At 37.4% G+C, this 22,400-nt stretch overlaps 1 protein-coding gene across 1 annotated transcript; it reads right to left on the bottom strand.

Moving 5' to 3' along the window:
• Positions 1–787: 787 nt before the first annotated feature.
• Positions 788–21,658, bottom strand: LOC306773129 (sodium- and chloride-dependent GABA transporter 2-like). Its single transcript, XM_079262865.1, has 16 exons — positions 21,618–21,658; positions 21,078–21,281; positions 20,601–20,735; positions 20,160–20,300; positions 19,898–20,015; positions 19,193–19,240; positions 17,189–17,318; positions 15,852–15,986; positions 8,486–8,589; positions 8,280–8,404; positions 7,854–7,966; positions 7,640–7,777; positions 7,451–7,553; positions 5,301–5,401; positions 2,986–3,132; positions 788–2,868 (listed from the first exon to the last, which is right to left on the bottom strand). The coding sequence occupies exons 2-16, from the start codon at positions 21,262–21,264 to the stop codon at positions 2,701–2,703; spliced, it is 1,893 nt and encodes a 630-aa protein (XP_079118991.1). The 5' UTR covers positions 21,265–21,281; positions 21,618–21,658; the 3' UTR covers positions 788–2,700.
• Positions 21,659–22,400: the final 742 nt, after the last annotated feature.

The raw sequence follows: 22,400 nt of genomic DNA, 5'->3' as shown, positions 1-22,400 counted from the left end.
AGTAAGTTAAGTAAGACTTTACACATGCAAATGGTTTTTTTTTCTATAAATACAGGAAGTGCCACAACACTTGTTAACCTATAGCTCTTCATTTAGCCGCAGGGACCCCCCAGTCTCACATGTGATCAGTCAATATGCCAAACAGAGGGTATGGCCTTGTATGTTCTCCAACAATCACATAAAACAGCAAAAAAAAAAAAGAAAAAAAGAAAAGCTTCAAGAAGTTCCTGTTTAATTCTCTGAATAGTTAAAGGTGCTTTTATCCACCTGACTTAGCAGTAAATTGCCGTGTTTTTTTCAGCATCACAGGGACGAGTGAAGGGATCAAAGGTGATGAGAGGTCGAAGGCAACAGAGCGAAATCATCTGTTAATTGAATGCCAGTTTGGATCACACACATGACTGAGCTTGAGATTATGATGGAGCAAGTTCATGTTTTCAAATCACAGGGTTTCCTGTTTTATTGAGACTCTTAGGGGAAAAAAAAGGCAACAAGTTTGTTTAACTTGGCTTTTTTCATACTTTTGCCAAAAGATAAAATGTTTGTGTCTCCAAAAAGGCAGTGATGCTGTTGGATTCATTGAACTGACAAGCTGATCAGTGGTGCTGGATGTTTATCCTGTCTGGTAGGAAATCAATATGGACACAATCAAAGAGATACACTATCATGGAACATTTAATAGTCTTTTTTTTTTTTTTTACTGAAATACATAAAGCTAATGACTCTTATTTGCATATCAACACAAGTAAACCCACGATGACACAAACACTACGAAATTATTCTTGACTGTGGCGTAATTTTACAGCAAGCTGGTGAACTGCATTGTATACAAGTCTTTAATACTTAATAGAATGATACTTAATACTTAATAGGGGATGTGATTTGCAGCATGAGAAAGCGTGGCATACGGCAAGAAAATCTAACTTCACAAATAAACGCTGTATGGATGCAAATTTATAAAAATTTTAATGCCATTGGTGAAATGATGTGAACACTGGATGAAGTAAAAAGAAGGTATGATGACACTAATTTGGTGTACAAATGAAAATTTTGCATATTATAAAACGTCTGCAACTAAGGGTGTATGTACTCTTAAATTTAAAAAAAAAAAGAAAGAAAACAAGAATGAATATGACACCGTTGTGTTTCTAATAAAGGTCTCATGTATTTTTACTAAGGATTTTATAATCTGACCCACCTACAAGCCAGCCGTCTAAAAACTCACCTGCTCCTAACCAAGAGAACAGAAGACTGTGGTTTTTTTTTTAGATTAGAATCGTGATCTGACCCGAGATATTTTGCACATGGACACAATCTTTGGTCCTTTTAGCCTAAGAAAGCTTGTTTGGCCACCAAGTGCATGGAAACCTACTAACAGTGTTCATCCAGCGACACATGGCATTTAGGACATATCTAGGAGATCCCACCTGTGACACACAATTTCCATCATTTGCAGGAATCCTCTACATATCCATCTTGGATTCCTCCAACGGCTTCAAAATGTTGGATAGTTTTGATGATTGTTTCCTCATTCAGCTCAAAAACATTCACATGAGAATGAAATGTGCATCTCTGCGTATTCTTGCTTTGTTTCAGTATCTTATTTTTGGGACAATAATCGCAACCATGTGTGCAATTACGCACACAGACTGTTTACACATCCTCTCAGGTTTGACATTGTAAGTGCTAAATGTATATATTTACATTTTCTCTTCCCAACACATGCAAAACAGCATTTTAATGTCCTATATTGCATATTCATTGACGTCGACGTGCTAACCTCATGCAGATGTGCCATTTTGCACCTTTGAAAGACAATCCTCAGTGTGCACTGTTGGTACACCAGTTTGCTCTTTTTTTTTTTGCACATGTTTCAGCACACACAGACCATTAGCATATCCTTTAAATTTGGGCGGGAAAACTGCTAAAATGAGCCTTTCTCACAGCTGAAGCAAAGTCTTAATTCATCAGAAAAAGAATGGATTCCCTAACAAGTCAGCATGAGGGGAAGCATCCATACATCTAACAGATTTATCAACGTTTGTGGAAATAAAGTGTGAAGTTACAACATTAAGCCAGCGTTAGGCTAGCCAAACTAAAAAACTTAATGAAATAAACAATCCAATCCTGTTATTTGTTATTGTGAAATATGTGTATGCATAGTGTAGGACAGATATGAAGTGGTTCAGATTGAATGAACTAGAAGATACCAGTAAGGCACTCTGATAAAGCCTTATTCCAGTACCAGTCCTCCATTCCTGGGATTTTTTTTTTTTTTTTTTTTTACATTGACCATGTCCTTGGTTATCATATTATTTGTAAGATTTAAAAAAAAAAAAAAAACTCTTTGTATGATTGGCATGTATAAGTCTAAATAAACACATAACACTGTTGTGTATAACTTTAGAGATGACCCGTGTTGGTTCCCTATAGTCCCATTAGACTTGATTGCTGGTAATGTTTGTATTAACTTATGCTGTGGTTTTGTCAATACACAAAGGACAACATATATTTAGGTAAACATATAATGTACATGCCGTTCACTTTTGTCATTTTTTTAAAAAAAGTACAAGATAAATGTTTTAGCAAAAGTTGAAAAAAACAATCTCCCTGAAGTATAATCACATGTGTAAACATTTACAAAATGGTTATATATTTTGGTTTTCCAACAACATGAAGAAGAAAAATCATTTGCAAACATCAAATCCTGCTTGGCTCCTCCATCATCATCTTGTCAGTTCTATCATCCACGCCCCTCCTTGGCTGGCCCTGCCCTTTGAAGATGACCAGGGTGCACAACGTGAGCACTGGCTTATGAGGGCGAATCTGTCGCAGGTCTTTGGACGGCATAGTCATGTTGTTGGGATACTTATTGTTGAAAGAGACGTATAATTAAAATGTGCACTCAAACATTCAGTCACATTATGACAAAATGACAAAATGAGATTGAGTTTCACACAAGTTAAACGGTTTGAGGCCACCTACCCGACATAGGGAGATGAAAATGAATATTGGGATGCATAATAGTGGAAGGGCAAGAAGTACAGTACCCACTGCAGTGCCCCAGGATCCAAACGGATGTCCAAATGATCTGATAGCAATCTCACGTGCCAGGTTATACATCAGTGTAAACTAGAGGGTTGGGAAATGGAAAAGTTAGAAACACAGCAGTGTTACAGCTATAGAGATACAAGTAATAGAAGCTATTCTGCATCTGTTTGAAGCAGCAAACTTGTTTGTGAACAGTGAAATGGAACCAAAACATTACGAGCCAGAAAACACTGGCTCCGTGACATGCAACAAAACATCCAGTCATGTTATATTCTGTTATATCTCTATAATGCACTGTTGAATGTAACTTGTTATCTTATTTTCAAAGGTCTCCCCTTCTGAAAAACAGATTTTTTTTTAACTAAATATCAGCTCCATACAAGTGCATCCTGGCTTCTGTCCCACAATGCTTTTCTTCTATGACGTATTTAATGTTTATTCTAAAGCAATACCACATGTGTTTCTAACCTTAAAACTACTGTTTCTGTCCCGTTTTGTTTCATTATGCACAGTCCTGCAGTCGTCATCTCCCTGCAACATCCCCGAGCTGAGGAACCACAGAACTTATCTCCAGCACAGAGCGTCATGTGACAGCTGTATTCTGCTTTACAGCACAGCATCACACACCGTTTTTGAATGCATGAGAGGGGACAAATTAAAGTGACAGAGCCAGAGATATGACAAAAATCCGCATCTGACAGACTTTAAGTGGTTGGAGAGATCTGGAGAAATTAGCCTTAGTTCAGGGTGACAAAGGGCAAACATGCTGCTGTGCAAGTTTTTTTTAACCTGGGTTTCCCTGCAGTATGCAACATAAGAAACACATTTGTAAACCAAAGAAGTTTATTGAGACTGAAAAACAACTGGAGCTTTTCAACCCAGAAACTTTTCCTTTCAGGTATGTCACAATGTTTAAGTCCTTTTCACTTCGTTTTTAATGGCTTAATATGGGTACAATATTTTTATGGGTTAAATTTTGTTTTAAAACACATAATTATAGTCATGTAAAAATAAATATCTTTTTTCTTGAAGTTTGAGTAAAATCCTACAATATACTCCAAATATTCCCCTGCTGATAAGAACCGGTAACTTGATTACAAGTAAGGTACAATGTGGAAGTATTATTAGGCACCTTGATAAAATTATATATTAAATTACAATGATTAAAAGCAGGATAAGTTTAAAAAAAAAAAATAATAATAACCATGCAGATTTCATGCATAAGTGTAGATAAAAATAAACATTTTTAACCTGGATTTATAAGGATCTACATCTGGTGATAGTTTATTCTCCGCAGGCATTTTGTTCTACTTGTTTATAACAGCTAAATGCTTCTTCTCTGTATTTAGTCTGGACTAGTTGACCCGAGTCGTTGAATATAAGAACTCTTGGTTTATATTCTTTAAGCATATCACAGGTGTATTCTGGGCCTAAACTGTTGTTGGATTTATAAACAATCAGCAGGGTTTTAAAATCTATCCTATGACAGTGTAAAGATTTAATGATGGAGTGATGTGCTCAGATCACAAGTGTGGACTCCATTCAGACAGAAAATAATGAAAGTATGGCAGCCTACTAGCTTTGATGATTATTTTGCTACTTTTAAGACAAAGTTTAAGACAAGTTTTAAAAATGAAGGAACTTCAGCACATCTTACAATCTGTGTGGCCAGATGTGGGCTGCATTGTGTGTTTATGCTAGCGGCTATGACTTGTCCACTGCATGTATCTTCTGGCCAAGAGCCAAAAACATGAGTAGAGAAAATGGTAGAATAGAGTCACAGATTCTATTACAGATGACTATTTCCAGATTCAACAGCATGACGAATGCATTTCACACTATTACCTGGATTTTACACGTGGTACGTAGTTATAACATTCTGACAGCAGCTCTGAATTATAAGACTTGCTGTATTTTCCACCGATGCATTGATCATGTTTGCAGTGAATTCTGCTTAAAAACAGTTCGGTCCACAGTTTCACCTAATGGCAGCAGCCCACTCTCAATTTTTTCCCAAATTCATCCTCAAGCTTAATTACTGCTGTGGTAAACTGAAATAGTCAGCAATATGAAAAGCCAGGAAACTTCTAGGACAGGAGTAGCTGGGACAGAATTATCCAGAAATAACTTAGGATGAAATTTATGAACAACAATGCCAACAATAGAGACGGCCAAGCAGGAAGGAAAATCTGTAGACTCAAAGTAGAAGAATCAGAGCACAGGGATGTAACTTAGATGTGAAGACTCACCCCACAGATGATTGGGGTGATGAACAACCAGCAGTACTTCAGCAAAGGGAACGGAGCGTACCCAATCATGTCCTCAATATTGTCATAGAAACGGTCCGCACCTACGAGGACGGGAAGTGTTTTCAATCACAGAGGAAAAAAATTTGTCCAGTGCAGAAGTCATTCTAGAAACAAACTGTCCAACAAGGAAATAAAGTAAGTTAACGTAAACCAGACACAAAAAGAGAAATGTGACCCAAAGTGAGGAGAGAATGGTGACAACAGTAGGCAGCGGAGGAGGAAGATGAGAGGCCTTCTCACCTTCAGCTGCCGTAGAGAGAAAACATTAAAAGACAATAAGAGGAAACTAATATTAGAGACTAAATGGAATATCATCTAGACTGATTTCTGCAGATGTAGCAGAGGAAGTTGCTGCTTGATAAATGTCACAGTAATCAACCCTGTAAGTATTTGTTCATCTTTATGGAGAAGGAAAGTGAGTCACCTCATTAAAATTTAGGTGAGGGAAATATCTCAGCACTTGCTATGAAAAGACAGAAAGGGAACTGATCGATATCTAACACTGCATATGTTTCTGAAAAAAAGAAAATAAAAAACATGTGGTAATGAAACTGTACTTCTCCGTCAAAGATGCTTAATGTGCATGCATCCCATTCGGATTTATGAAAGTACTCCATAAGTTAGGTCAATCCATCTGCAAGAGAGGCGCAGCTTTAGATTTATTGCTGGAAAAAAAAGTGGTTGAATTAATTCAATAAAGATACTCTGACAACCTAGAGGTGCTGGAAATATGAGAGTACAACTCTCTACCCACATGATCTCATTAAGCAGGCGATGCTGCTGATAATGAAGGTGTGGGCACTGCAGAGGAGCTCAAAAGCTCCTGCACGACACTGGAATAGAGAGAGAGAAGAGGAAAGTTTCTTGTGTATATCCAAGCATTTCTGAGCAGTGATATGTGATTGAAAATTCAGAAAAGAACAATATAAGGAATATTTAAGTGATGGAAGCAATTTTCTGTTTTCATGTGAGGCTGAAATGGCCTGACTTGCTGCTGTTGTCAGCAGATGGAGCGCTCATCGATCCAACCAGAGAACCTCCCTGCAAATGTCAACTCTCATTTAATGATGATTATTTAGAACCAAAACGTAAGACCAGCTTAAAAATTGGAAACGCTTTAATAACTAAGTGAAAAATGCTTGATCAATAACTAATTAGGGAATAACAGTGGCTATCCTGTCTGAAAGACACCTACTGGGAGGTTATACAGGCAGCGAAGGAGCCTCAGACAGGCAAATCTTTTCTGCTTCATCCGTTTAACCCGAGTTCATTTAATAAATTTGAAATTACACCTTAGAGTCCCACAGTGTTTTATCTTTTCTATTAGGAAATAGTCCCTTAGTTAAGCTTACAAAGATAAAATGATTAAAGAAAAAAAGTACAGAATCTCCATTTTTGAAGCCACTATTAAGATAACAAGAAGTACATGCTCCGTCCATTTAGGATTATCAAAGGGACCTTCTTTTGTGCTAATTTACTGAAGTACACTTCAATGTGTACATCTTCGAATACCTAAAAGAGATAAAAGAGATAACTGGAGGGGGTTTTTATAGGAAGGTTCAGCAGCAGTAATCACGTTCAAAGACCTTAATTGTCTTGTTCTCTATGACCTTAAAGATCCCATCGTTCTTTATCAAGCCACAAGAAGTCTTCGTCATGATTTAAACTCCCATCCTGGTGATGTTCTTGCTTCATTACTTCATTTAATTAACATTTAATGTGGATGTCTTTTGATATAAGCCCTTATTGTTATGTATTTTTAAATCTCAATACTATTATAAATGGTTTATATATATACATATATACACATACATACATACATATATATATATATATATATATATATATATATATATATATATATATATATATATATATATATATATATATGTAGTTTTTTCTTAACCTTTCTGCTTGATTTTGTTTTGTTTTTTTTGTAATTTTGTAAAGCACTTTTGATTGCACTTGAAATGCTTGGAAAGTGCAATATGAATACAGTAGTGCTGGATTAAGTTAAAACTGCTTATTGCTGCATGTAGAGCTTTACAAGAAAGCATCATCTCATGCAGTCAAAATAACCAGCCACTCACCATATATCCAGGCGACAACAACCGTCTCTGCAAAAGCGATGACTAGGAGGTTGGTTCCACTGGGACCGTAGAAATCAACTATCTGGAAGAGGTAGAACCCGCCCTGAAACATGAACCATGGTTAAAAAACCAAATGCAGAAAGCTGTTAAAAGAAAAAGAAAGCAATGTCAAAAGTTAGTGCAGCTTACTTCAGAAACAAACGGAAGCCCCAGCAGGAAGCAAACAACAGCGATGACCAGGACCAGTATCTCTCTGGCGTGTGGCCTCCTCAGACGACTCGGGAAGAGGTCAGTAATGGCTGTAGCCAGGCTCTCCACGCACACAAACTGTGAGATCCAAGTAGAAAGTTACAACATAATTCTAACACACTGTGTTATGTGCAGTGCCGCCCTACATTTATACCTGACTATCAAGACCCAGGAAGAGGACCATGAGGAAGAAAAGCACAGCCCAGAAGGATGAGCCTGGAAGCAATGACAGAGCTCTGGGATAGGCTATGAACGCAAGACCAGGACCTGTTGGGGACATGTGAATGCATCTTTCAACCCAAATAGCAGTGCTGTGAGATTAAAAGGGAAATATCATAAAGTCTTGTGATAATCTGACATTTATATTGCACAGAAATATTTCAAAAGAATGCTGCAGAACATCGACATCATCAACAGTATCTAGACATTAGGTGCCATCTTGTGGACATTCTTGATTATTGTCAGCCTGAATGTCCAGTGCAAATAAAATAAGCACAGCTGTTTAAAGATATTTACCTCATACAGCTATATGTAAATACAGACACAAGTATAAACTGTTAAAGATATGTAATCAACTCACCAGCAGCAGAGATGTCACTCACAGGAATGTCAAGGTCATTAGCCATGAATCCCAGTACTGAGAAGACCACGAAGCCAGCAAAGATGCTGGTGGCGCTGTTCAGGCAGCACAGCGCCAAGCAGTCCCTGCAACAGGCATGGCAACTAGGTGAGTCCTGGTGAGAAGAAGCTGTGAAAGTCATTATGTTTGTGCCTGATGGTGCTGACCTGTAGCAGTTGTTGTTGTATTTGTTGTAGCTTCCCAGAGCCGTCAGGACCCCCTGGCAGACGGCGTAGGAGAAGAACACCTGAGTCCCTGCATCAATCCAAACCTGCAGCGGATGAGGGAGTGACTTTTAGAACATTTCATGCACACACCGGGGTTTGCATCCACCTGTTTTTGGCTTTGACACAGTGGCGGAGCTAGAGTTTTACACAATGGGGGCCAAGAGGGTGGGCGAGACAAGGGATGCACTGATACCGATATCAGTATCGGTATCGGCTCAATACCAAGCGTGTGTACTCGTACTTGGTATTAATAAAAGTGTACCGATACCACAACCAATACCCGATAATAGTCAAGCTAGTGCAGATGTGTTTAATGAAATGCTTCGGACCTGTTTTAAAAGAAATAAATGCCTTGAATGTTAAAATGGGACGTTTTTTGTAACACTAAAAGCAAGATCTTTGTTTCAAAACTACACATTTATAGTTGTATTTAGGTAAAATGTGCCAAATCAAAATAAAACTTGTTGAAATAGTTAGATCTGTAAAGTTATTATATTTGTATTTGTGCAGTAATTAAAGAAAGGATGTATAATTTATTACAACCTAATGAAATCTTACACAGTTACAACAGCAATAATAACCATAGTCACGATAATGTTCACATAAACAGATTTGGTATCGGCAAATATCGGTATCCGTAGATATTTACATTTCAGATATCAGTATCGGATCGGAACTCTTGAAAAGTGGATCGGTGCGTCCCTAATCAGGATGGGTCATATACTAAGAAAGGAAATGATTCTGTTCTTATCTTACATCTTTACATTAATATTCTGAATCAGAAAGCAGAAATATTTGCAAAAACTTCAGAAAGGTTCATAGAAAGTTATGTTGTTTCTTTTGCAGCACAGTGTGTATGTGGTCCCTGATGTGTTTGTAGCTTTTCCTCTATCGTGGTTCTTTCTTACTGACGGGACGTTGACTGAATCCTTGTGTCTGACTGAAAAACTTGCAGGTTTCAAATTGCCGTAAGGTCTGGAGACTTTGGAGCTCAGGCCTGTCTTGGTTTGATGTGCGTACTTCTACTTTACATAAAAGTAAAAAGGTCTTGAGTTGTCCTTATTCTTATATCTTCCCAAACAAGAACAAACTGGTTTCAGGACATATTTTGCACATTTCCATGGTGCAGTTTACTTTCAAATAAACTGGCAGCCTTTACAGCCTCTTGGTTAAATTAACTCTATGGCTGACTTCTGACTTCAGCTTGGTCAGTCCTAATATGGATACTGAAATACTCTTTGAGCATCTTTACAGATTTTTTTCAGCTCCAATGCGAAAATCTAACCAAGTTGATGTGCAGTCCCGAAATACACTTACTGAAAACTAAAGATGAAATGTTTCCCAACAATATCTTAAAACTTAATTAGTGCTATAGCTCAATTTATGCTGCTATGTAGCTTAATGCTAATGTAATACATCTATTTTGTTGTCTTGGTCAGTGTTTCAAGTCCGCAGATGGTCGTGGGTAGGACAGCACATGGATTAGCTCTTTGGGACATTTTATTTTAACTCCTCAGAAGTAGAACTAACGCCAGGTTACGTCTGTCCTTAACTTTTATAAGTCAAGTTAGAACCTTCCGCAAAGGAAAAATAGTTCCCTGACTAGTAGGATCCCTGTAGAACATTAAATGTATTTAATTTATTTTATAAATAAATTTCAAAAGTCATCCATTTGGAAGTAAATTAATCTTGAAATTTGACATAATTGGTGTGTGTTTTTTTTATTGACAGTCTGAAAAGAAGGCAAAGTTTAGCCCAACCAGTTTTTAGACGGCTAACAGCATGGGTTTGGACGTTCTGTCCATCTTTTATCCAATCTGCAGTTGCAGCACAACCCCCACATTAAACATCCATCACCACTGTTGCTGTTATGTACAAACTTTGCAATTAACTTGAGTTAAAAAAAACTTTATAAACTTAAACAACCAGAGTTTGGTTTAGTGCATTTTACTGCTTTCAAGTACTTTTAACACATAACTACATACATATAATATACATGTTTAACATGTAATAAGATATAAAACCTTTGACAAGTATTACCAATTTTTTTTACTTAATGATTGTCAAACCGAAACTTTTGCAGAACCAAATGTGATGAACTGAGAGCTGAACGACCTTTGACCTCAAACTACATTGAAAATACAGCATCATAACACAGTGGCACACAGAATGGTGCACAAGGCTGCACCTCAAACCCCACTGAAGATCCTACATCACATACTGAAACTGACAATAGTAAGAGGTTAATACCAAGTGTATTTATTTATGTCTGTGAACCGAATAGTGAATTATTGATTATATGTGTTGATGTCATTTTTTTTTTAAAAAGTTTACTTTTCATGTCATCCCACTTGATTGCATCAAAATATACACGTTTATGTGGTGGTTATTGGTGCACAGTACACAGAAGTCGCACTATGGCATGCCTGGTAATTTGGTAGTGATGTGTGTGATTCTCCTTTAGCTTGTAGCTGTCATCTGTCCACTTGTTGATATAGAAACTTCTTCTTTTATGTCTTTTGATGGGCACGTGATCTCCAAAAATCCATAGCTTTTACTATCACCCCTCTCTATGACCTTCCTGTTTAGAGTAGTATCAAGTTGTGGAGGATAAAAAATTACCATAAAAGCACATGGGAACACAAAATTGCCTGTGACATCAGAGTACTACATTGCAGCAGTGTTCTCAAGGTCTATCCGTCTTTTCATTACCTTGGTTGGTTTGGGGTTTGTCTTGATACTGCAGGACTGTCAAAGTTGTTTCTCTTGTTGTATATTCTATAAAAGTTTCAAGATGTAGATCGGGGAGACCGTGCAAGAGGCCAAAGGTTAGATAGTTCCTGCTGTCTGGTTTTATGTTCTAAAGCTACTGACTCAGACAAAGTCACGGTCATTTTTAGGGATGTTCGATATTGGCTTTTTTTTTACCAATTTTCCCTTTTTTTTTCCTCTCTCCTAATTTTCCGATACCAATACCAACCGATTCCGATATTTTTGGAGTGAGTTGTGCCAAAAAAACAAAAATATCTGGAACACTATACAGGACATCTCTTGTATTGTCATTTTGAGTTAGAGGAGTTTGAAGAGTTTAATCAAATATGTGCATGTTGTGTAAAAGTTATGTCCTTAAAAATAAAAAACTAATACAGATCATTTCTGATAATCCATTTTAATGCTGATATCGGCCGATAATATCAGTATGCCGATAGTATCGGACATCTCTAGTCATTTTACTGAAATCTATGTCATTTTTATTTAGCACCCTACACACATCTGCTGGTTGCGGTGGTTACGGGGAAGCAGGGAAAATATAAAGCTGGTTTGCAGGTGGTATTGGTCCAGTGATGCTGATGAGATAAGGCTGTAAAAGGAATACAGTTCTGAAAATGATTTAGTGTTCTTTTCATCATGGTTACTTTCTCATACAGGAAACTCTGAAGAGGATCTGAAGACTCTAAAGACCAGAACAAATCCACCAGTTGTTGAACCTGAAGATGGAACTAGAATCAAAAGACGGCTCAAAAAAGGCCTGAAAAATGCACACGCAACAAATACAGAACCTTTAGAGTCAAGTTCTGTGCATATTTATTTCAATTGCAACACTGGATTCTCTAACAATCAATTCACTGAATTATGTTCATTTTTTTAAGTGGCAAATCATCCAGATATCCAAGAAACACACACAAAAGAGTAGACAAAGAAAACCAAGATGTGCCCTAGAGCAGGGGTGCCCAAAACCGGCCCACTAACACCTTACTTTTGGCCCTTAAGTCATTGTTTATAATAATGCCCTACAAAGCTTGATTAAAAGACACTTTCAGTGTCATGAACCCCAATAAGACCAGACTCAGAGGGACCCTGACTGACTCAGTGAGCCAGGTGCAACCCAACATGGAGCCAGGTAATGTCCAAAGATCAACTTCATGTTTTCCACTAAGTAACAACAACTTGCCTTGTTTCACATGCACTGTTTTTGGTTGTTGACACGTTGCACTTGGTTGCAGTTTAGTGGCTGTAAATATTGTTTCTTGCCCCTCTAACTATGGCTTCATTGTTCTATTGCTATATTGATGTTTTATGTAACATTTTATTTGCCCAGATAGGTAAACCATACACTGTATTTGGAATAGAACAACAATTAAAATACCTTTGTGCATTTTCTTGTGTTTCATCCTTTAAAGCTGCAGTGTTTGGCCCTCGGCTCACTGGATCATTTTCAGTTTGGCCCTTGGAGGAAAAAAGTTTGGGCACCCCTGCCCTAGAGTAATCAGTAAAGCACACCGATAAAGTCTTTGGTATGACAGACCTGGTCAACTGTCCATTTGGCCACACAGAGATGCAATTTCACAGAACATGCCAGCTAACTTTGAACAAGACTTCTCAAGTACTCCTGCGACTCTAGACCACGCAAAACTGATGACAGAGAAGTCTGCTTCTTTAGGCACAACCTATTCTACTTATAAGTTAACCAACACACTTAAGTCTCTTGTTGCCTATAACCCATGAGCTGCATTTATGTATGTGTCTGTCCCCTTCACTGGATCCATCTCAGACACACATTTAATCAGTGTAACATCATTATGTGTGGCTATATTACAAATCTAAACTACATTGTATGACTAGATCCATATGAACATAAAGTCTATATTTGTGCACATTTACTGACCATAATAACTTAGTTTTAAAAACTGAACACTGGAGTTTCAACTTCCTGTCTGGTTCTAGTGAGAGGTGACAGAGCCAAGTAAAGCTTGTTACATACTCCATGAGAAGCCAGAACTTTGTCCTAGTTTTCAAGGCTGCAAGAACAAGAAAAAAGCTGGTCGATGACGATTCACATTCCATGAGAAATAAGAGATGTTGAGAGCAAGGCCTTCCCCAACAGTTCCCCCTTCCCCTTTGTGTCAATTTTAGCGTCAATGTTCATTTTAATGTTTACAGTGTTCGTCAACACAGATTTGTCGACAAATAATGTTCTGATGTCATGAATGTATTTCTCAGAAGCATATTGCAATCCTTTCTGTCTAAGTCCTTGATATTTCTGAAGTATTACGTCAGAAATTTGAAATGATTTTCTTTGGAATATCTTTAACCAAAATCGCTAAGAAATCCATGTTTTTTGGAGGAGGCGGGGCTTGGCGAAGGGTAATTTAGGACACTTCAAACTGGTGTAATGACACTGGTGATACATCAAGTCTGGGTGGAAATTCCTGCCTTCCTTCTACAGTGACCTGTCAGTCAGTATCTGGTAGTATCTGGAATATCCAATCAGATTTCAGAGGTGGCCGGTGCCACCTTGACGCCCCCTCTAGCACCACTCCTGCTTTTCTGTCATTCTTACATGTTTAGTTCTGCGAGTCATAGACTGGTTTGTTTACACAATTGTCTGTTTGCAGACTCCAGTCTTCAGAGCATGTGGTTATGATTAGAGGCACTACAGCTCTGTTTTACCCATAAAACCATAGATCTGGCAAGCCTCCAAAGCTATATACAGACCCCTTCTCTGGCCCCATGGTGAGTTTGACTGTTTCTCTGCCTTAGGTCAGAAATTCCTGCTGGAATATGTGGGAAAGATCTTCACAGCTTCCACTGGACAAAGAGGAAACTGTCATGGTCTTTCAAGCAGAGTTGAAGTCCTCTAAGCTAGAGTTAGACAGATCTGCACAATCACCCTCACATACTGATACTGATACTGTTGTATAATAAACAGACCTTAGACAAAGTCCAGAACTCAATCACCATTTCCTCTACAGTTCATGCCAAAACAGACACTTGGATGGTGAAGCAAGACTCAAAAGCCATATCCATTTTTAAGAGCATCTGGCATAGCATAAATGTGCTCTGTCACGGATAACTGTTTTCACCTGCTTTCTCCCTCCGGGTTTTCCCACAATCACCAGATTCCCACAATGGATCAGAGCCGAGCCAGTGTCTGTTTTCCTGTGGGAAAAGCTGCAATTTAACCTATCTAAGATGAATTGGGTAAAACAAGGGAAGGAGCAAAGTAAACACCATTTCCAGGTATATTCTTCCAAATAAACTCCAGAGGCAAATCAAAATGAAAGTAAACCTTAGCTCTTGCTATATGGCGCGATGACTTTGATCATCAAAATCTGGAACAAAACATTTCCAGTTACTTTTGCAAAGACCTGCACAACATCCTGGAATCATTTCTGCCTTTCTTTCTGTAGAGATTGCAACTGTTTTCAGTCCCAAACATAACAAATTTACTTTCCTTTTAGCATATTTTGGTTGAACAAAATGTGGCCTGTGGGTCATTGTTTTGCTGCACATCCTACTTTTCTAGTTTTTTAAGTTTACAGATACATATCATGCAAATCCTTGTTTCATAATGACAAAAAGATCCAGAAAAGTGGCAGAAACAATAATACTACCACCACCATGTTTTACATATAAAGCCATATTCTTATGAAGAAGTGCAATGATTTCATCTTTCAAAAAATACACCCTCTAATTTGGAGCCATATTTTTTTTTTTTACTTTGGTGTTAGTCTTCCATAAACAACTTTCCCAACTTCTGGCTTGTCTGCTTGCCTTCATGGCCAGCAGATTTTCTTTTCAGCCTTCTCAATATATTATATGAATATTAAAATTGTTCGATATTTTCCTCATTGCTGTCCTATTGGACTTGAAGTGATCGCTTTGTCGATTAGTTACTTCCGTGGACACAAATTTGTTTTGTTTGCAAAAATAAATACACCAAATACTACCACTTTCCGTGCCCTAGTGTGAAGTCAAAGTTGCCTATTTTTTTACACAGTTTCAGTATTAAAATTTTTCTTAAAAATGTCTTATCCCTTAAGAGTTATGCTGTGAGGAGAAGCAGGAACATAAGGGAGACTAACAAGGGTGCTAGTCAAGGAAAAGGGTAAATTTATCCTCATAATGTGCGACTATTCCCCACTGGAAGGAGGCGTATTTTGACTATATGTTGACATAACTGTATGGTAAAAGGAGCAATGTCTCTTAAAGCCTTCTAGTGAGGAGGATGTTGGTTTGCTTTTCTTGTTAAGACCATGTCTTGGGAGCGGAAACATAAGTCAGAGGGAGAAAAACAGATGGGGGCAGAGGACACTGACAGTAACAGGATACTGATCCATCATGTTGAACATAGATTTTAGCACAGAGAAATGTGTTAAAGAAAAAAAGAAATAGTATTGTAATCCACTACAGAGCACAGGCTTGTGTATGCTTCACCCTCTGAATTTCACATGATGGCACAATGTCAGAAGTGTGATGTGTGCTGATCAAAACCATGGAGTCAATAATGAGAGTCAGATCTTACATTTGCATCAGCAAGCTTTCTGAAGTCAGGGTAGAGGTAGTATCTGAGGCCGTCTGCGGCTCCTGGGAGTGTTACGCCACGTATAAAGAGGATGATCAGCATCAGGTAGGGAAATGTAGCTGTGAAGTACACAACCTGCAGAGCAATATGTACACACAATCAGGTTGAGAAGGTTGGTTTTTTTTAAATGATGTACTACATCAGAGGTATTTTACTTTATTACATGAAACATCTCTAAAGTCCTGCATCAGAGTACAGTTCAGTAGTTGTATGTCAACAAATAAAATTTGAAGTGTATAAAATAAGCCATTTAATGATTTCCAGCATGTTAACAGTTTCCTTCATACATGCCATAAATAAATAGTAGAAACATAATGATCTCCTGAAAGCAAAATCAGGCATTTAAGTTGAGTTAAAACCTCCACTGTGGAAACAATTGGTTTACTGAAAGCATCTGTCTGCAAAAGTGTTTTGCATTGTGAAACAAGCGTTGCGTAATATCATTAGCTGTACTCTGCATCAGGGATCGGGCGCTGTGTCTTTTGAATCGTCCTATCAAAATTAGCTTTGTCCAAAATGTATTAACAAATTCTGACAACTGGATGTGTGACAGCTAAAGGGTTGACTGCAACAAACTGGAAGGATCCAGATCAATTGAAACTGTGGCTGCAGATGTTTCTGGACATGATGTCTGTGAAAGGGGCTGTGTTCCATCAAAGTGAACATAATAATGAGAAACGACAGCCTCTGTGAACTACAATGCATGTTATTCATTAAATTCCCAACTTTTCCAAGATCTCGGCAGAGTAAATAATCCATATTTTTTATTTATACCCATATAGATTGGCTTATGCAGAGTTAAAATTGTACACTTTTATATATGTATATAGGATATAAATATAATTTATTGCACTCAACTCATTTCTCTCAACACCTCTAAATCTATTTAATTAATTGTGTTTATAGTTCTTTCTTTTCGCAATGCATGAGCATGTTTGGTATATATGTGCAGAAAATTATTTCCATATGAGTGTCCAGTGGTGAATAAATGAACATTGAGTAAAACTTTGTATTTTGCAAGCTCGGATTTGGCTTCCTTCCTCTTTATTTACAAGTCCAAAACATGTTTCCCCTTGATAGTTTTTGTGCGTGCAAAAGGTCTGGAAAACCTCAAAAGCTTTTCCCTTCTCACTTCTCCACATCACCTTGCAACATTTTTGTTCCCTTTTATTTCAGCAAGAGGGGAGAAAAGGTGATAAGATAGAAGGAGATTGCATGTCTGTGTCCAGAGACTCTGCCAATACCTTGCACTTAGAAATAAGGGGATGAGTACTTGCCTTTCCAGTGGTTTTGATTCCCTTCCAGATGCAGAAGTAGCATATAACCCAGACAAACAGAAGACACAGAGCCAGGTCCCAATGCACTTTACCCAGGGACATATCATCTGACATTCTGATAACACGCCTTCTGTTGGGAAAGACATGCAATGGCATGGTTATCATCTGCAAAGAACAATGCATGCACTGATCTGAAAGGCATCAGAAAACACTTGAAGTAAAAATAAAGACAAGCTTGTCCAGACTAATAACATTTTAAAAGCCATACGTCTTCATGATGTTCCCATTAATTTATGCTCAACTACAGAAACACATTTCCAAAATGTCTCATTATTATGATTGTAATGGCTCCAACCATTTCCAGTTTGCTTTGGATGATCTTAGTTTATGTTGTAAACCTGCTTGAAAAGGAGGACGTGATTTTCTCATCACAGCCGAGGGATTTCCCAACATCTGTTCACATAGCAAATCAGCAGATGGTCATGTGAAGAGCAGCAGACATATTTCAAAATGTCTACATGAGGAAAAAAAAAGTGAGGCAAACAGGCTTTAATCAAAGTTTGATACTGAATGAGGCGGTTTGAATAGTCTTTTGAGGTTTCTGAGGAATGCAACTGGCTTGTCTCCTGTGTTGTGTTTGGATGGCTCTCTTTCACCGTTTGTTGGTTCATCAAGCAAATACAAGACACTTAGAGTGAAGTTGGCCTTGTGGTTTCTGGTAAGCATTATGAGCTTGTTGCTGTTGCAGAGGAGTATTTTACCCAGAGAGCAGCTCAACGGGGAGGATGACACGACTGTCAGAGACAGTCCATGCTTTAAGTAGATAAATGTGTGAGTCAGCTGGTAAGGGTTGAAAACAAGGTATGAAGTCTAAAATATTGAACCAATAAACATAATGGTTTCCAGCAGCCCGCTTCCAGTAAGAAAACAAAACATGAATCTGACTTAATATGAAAAATACTTTCAGGAATAAAAATGATAAAATATAATATTAATTATCACTAATTATCTTGTTCAAATAATGTAACAGTATTAGAAGAATGGCTGCTGTTCAACACTGACTCCCCATCATGTGGGTTAAATTCTCGTTATGTTACAATATTGCACATTTGTTGTTTTTTATGGGTGGAGCTTTCCTGATATCAGATATTCACAGTAATGATAATCTTTGTCAAAATATATATAAATTAAAAAACATTCAATGGGAAAAAAGTATTATCTTAAAACCAAATGGCCTTTATTGTACAGTTACAGAACAGGAAAGAGAGCGAAAAGCAGCCCCATACTGGGATTCAGACCCTGTCTGTCTGCTTTGAGAAGCTTTAGCCTCCTCATTTAGGCTGTGTCAGCTAATATTTTAAAGATAATCAGTAGAAAACTTGAAAAACTATGCTTTGACTTGACTTATTTTCTTTTGTTGGTAGTTTTGTGTCTCATTTTGACAATTCAGTAACGCTTAAAGTTGAATTGAATTGAATTGAATTAAAATAAGAGGTAAAGAAAAAGTGTAATAAAAAACAAAACAAAAAAGCAACAAAACTGTATCTTTAAGCACATACCATAGTAATGTCATTATAATAATCCTGTTAAATATTAGCAGTGTTTCAATTACATTTTCCCAAATAAATATACTTAACTCTCTTAAGCCAACACTAATTGCAAAACTTATCGTAAACCTCTAAAGGTTTTCTCCCACCACTGGTAACTGAGGTGCTGCAGATAAAGACGATCACTGATTGCAAACTTATTGGTCTCCTCTAACGTCATAAAACTACAAGTTTTCTTTATAGTTAAGATAACGTTTGTATTAGAAGATCCTTTCAGACATCAATGTTATAGGTGAAGCATGAAGTTTTTTGTTTTTTTTTTTAAATCTCTTGAGGGGTTAGAGACCCTGAACAGATTTAATTTGGATGTTTTTGCTCAGTTTGTAATGAGCAGCATCAAACAGTCAATCATTAGCAACATGTAGCTTTGATTCAAGTGTCTGCAGCAGTTCCTTACCTCCAGAACTCTTCTTCAGGTGAATTAACTTGCAGAAATGTATAATTGCTGGAAACAAGAAAAACATATGTAAATAGGTTGCTTCAAACTTGAATTTAGTCATTTTTAAAATGTCTTGTGCGCTTTTGGACGTGACTAACTCAGTTTTTTGGCCTGCTAAAATTCACGTTCAGCAAAGTTACGATTCCAAGGAGACTCGTGCAGTGTTGCAGAGGTGAAGGTAACAGACTGTAAATCTACAAGCTGGTGTCGAGTTGATGTTTAATACGTCGCAGAATCACTTTTTTTTGGCTTGCTTTAAAAGTAAATCTTAAAACGAGTAACAACAAAATACATGTTTTGTTTTCTCATAAAGCATTTGTTTATGAGGAGAAGAAATTAATTTCAACACAAAGAGGTTGTCTTACAGTCTGAACTAAAAATCACACCCCTTAGGGTTACTTTGCAGTGAAAACCTCACTAAACAAAGTCCAGACAAACCTTATTTTAAATATTTTTAATTGATAAAATAAATCAAAACAAAAACTTTTTGATTTAAACCATCAGCTTTAGACAATAAAGCAGATCTAAGTACTTCTTACATTGAATATACAAGCATAGGCATGTCCCAAAGCTTTGGACAAAAGAGTAAATCCCATCATTCTTATAAATCCTGTTTACATGAATTCCATTTGCAGTCTGTATAAACATGTTGGTGCAACTTACAGATAACTGTCGTTCTCAGAGTAGTCGTTTGATGTGAGGTTGTTTAGGAAAGACCAATTGGACTCATTCCTAAAAAGCTGGGGGTTGGCAAAGAGTCCAGAGCGACTGTGGCATAATTCTAGGTTGAAGACAAGTGGTGTAAAAGTGAGATTAATATCACACACATCAAAATGAGGACTGGTTCATGAGAACTTGTTGAGCTAATCCAATGCAGATGTGTTGAAACAAGCTGCTGCTATTATTCACAAACACAGAGGCTTACCGGTGTTCCAAAAGTTGTCACACGTGGACCAAGGCAGAGGACTTTTGAAGGCGTTTATAAGGTAGAAGATAACCCAGGCCAGAATTATGATGTAATAAATGTTTAAGTAGATTACAATCACTTGGGATGCATATCCCACCCCTGCAGGACAAGTTTCACAGTTAAGCAGATGTTTCAGGCTGCTGTTTTACATTATGCAACAGTTACATTTGCACAGTACGGGGGCCGGTTCACAACAGATACACATGTGTTGTTGGATTGTTTCAAGATGTTTTAGCGTCTGGATTTCATATGAATAATAAAGCACAATTCAATATAAACAAAATCTCTGTCCATTTAGTGTTGACTCCATCCAGAGAAGACTTGTCTGTCTCTGGGTGCACAAAGCAGCTATTGTAGAGATTTATTCACTTCTATGGCATGTCTGAACCCTGTTTTTACCCTGAAACATGGGGCAAATCTTCCTCCAGGCAGTCACTCCGCCCTCACTGGTGTACTGGCCCAATGCTGTCTCCAGGAAAAACACAGGGATGCCACAGAAGAGGAGGAACACAAAGTAGGGGATGAGAAAAGCACCTAAAAACACAGACACTCATAAGGAAATGTCATTTGTATGGACTGTCAAAGAGGGATTCTTTAATTATTGACAATAGCAATGACTCATATCTTAAAAGATGAGAAGATCTATCTATCTATCTATCTATCTATCTATCTGTTTTTACTGAATGGGGGAGGGGGGGGGATTTAAGAAGCATAAAAAAGACTAAAAAAAAAAAGCTAAACTGAAAATTACAAGCTACAATTTTCCTTTGCCATTCTTATGTTCATATTTATTAACTTTACATGTAACATAATCAAACATGCACGAGCGCAGACAGGTATCAGATGCATCAGTAAAAAGGATCCTGTCAGGAATACCTCCTCCGTTCCTGTAGCACAGATAAGGAAAGCGCCAAACATTTCCCAGTCCGATTATTTCTCCAGCCATGGACAGAATGAACTCCATGTTGCTGGCCCATTTCTGCCGTGGAGCTCCTTCCTCTTGATCCTGTTTATCCTGCTCAGAATCAGCAGCAGGGGCCCCTCTCCCTGTTTCCTCTGTCATGATCCCCTTCTTACAGTCTGCAAATAATTAAGAGAAATCAAATATAAACATCTGTTGCACTCTCTCCGGTTCTTTCTAACATGCATGGAAGACAGACTTTACATATGATTTTTCATATTCATTCAAACTACAGTGTATTAAGGCTCATGCATCAATCAGTAAAGCTTTCGAGCAGCTCATCAGACTCCCACATGCTACTCTTAAAATCACTTCAGTCAATGCATTTTTTTTTTTTTTTTTTTTTTTTTTTTTTGCAGAGAATGACCAAAAAGAACTTTAAAAGAAGAAGAAGAAAGCTTTTACAAAATAACAAAAAAAAAAAAACAAAAGAAAAAAAACCATCCGTAACTCACCCGCGTCCTTTTAGTGGCTGCTGACAATAATAAGCTCCTTCACCGACTGAGCGAAGTTTGGAAGAAAAACCTTATTCTGAGGAGGGAGTGTCCTGCCAGATACACTCGGGTTGTCCCATAGAAAAGTTAATAGAAGATGGATTAAGTTGTTCAATCGCTGACAGCAAAAACTATAAATAGCCTACCACAAATTCTGCTTTAAAGTTATGCAGTCTATAACACAGTTGCTTTAAGAAAAAAAAATTAGATTAAATAATATTAACTAATTATTTGAAAAGTGTTTTGTTTTTTTTTTTTTTTTAAATGAATGATAAAATGTAGTCTTTTTATGTGTGAAAAGAAGGCGATCGCATTAATTTTGTGATAGCCTATGATGGCGAGACAAGAATTGGATGGTCTTTCTTCATTTTATTAGACCTATTAAACCTGTTTCTCATTGAAATTATTGATTGAACGCTACAATTAATCCTTTAAGTGTAACTTTTGATGTAATAACTGAGTAATGTTTCCTGACCTTGTCGCTAATTTAATTTTTTTGTTGTTGTTGTTTTAATTACCAGATGTATGTGCCTGTAAGGCTAAAACCTGGGCAAAATCCTCTGATGTGTTAGGGGAGGAGCTTCCGCCGGATTTACGCAGTGACGTCTTGTTCATTGACGTATCAGGAAATAAAAGTAAACAAGAATTCGCAGAGGAACATGATATTCAGACATTTACACGTAGACAAAACTCTGGAGTTTTTCTCTTGTTTTATATATGGCACGTGAAGCTTTTATATCCAGA

This window comes from Telmatherina bonti (assembly GCF_933228915.1).
Source record: "Telmatherina bonti genome assembly, chromosome: 23".
Lineage (NCBI taxonomy): Eukaryota > Metazoa > Chordata > Actinopteri > Atheriniformes > Telmatherinidae > Telmatherina > Telmatherina bonti.
The sequence above is the reverse complement of the archived record's forward strand: the minus strand, read 5'-3'. Positions and strand labels throughout refer to the sequence as shown.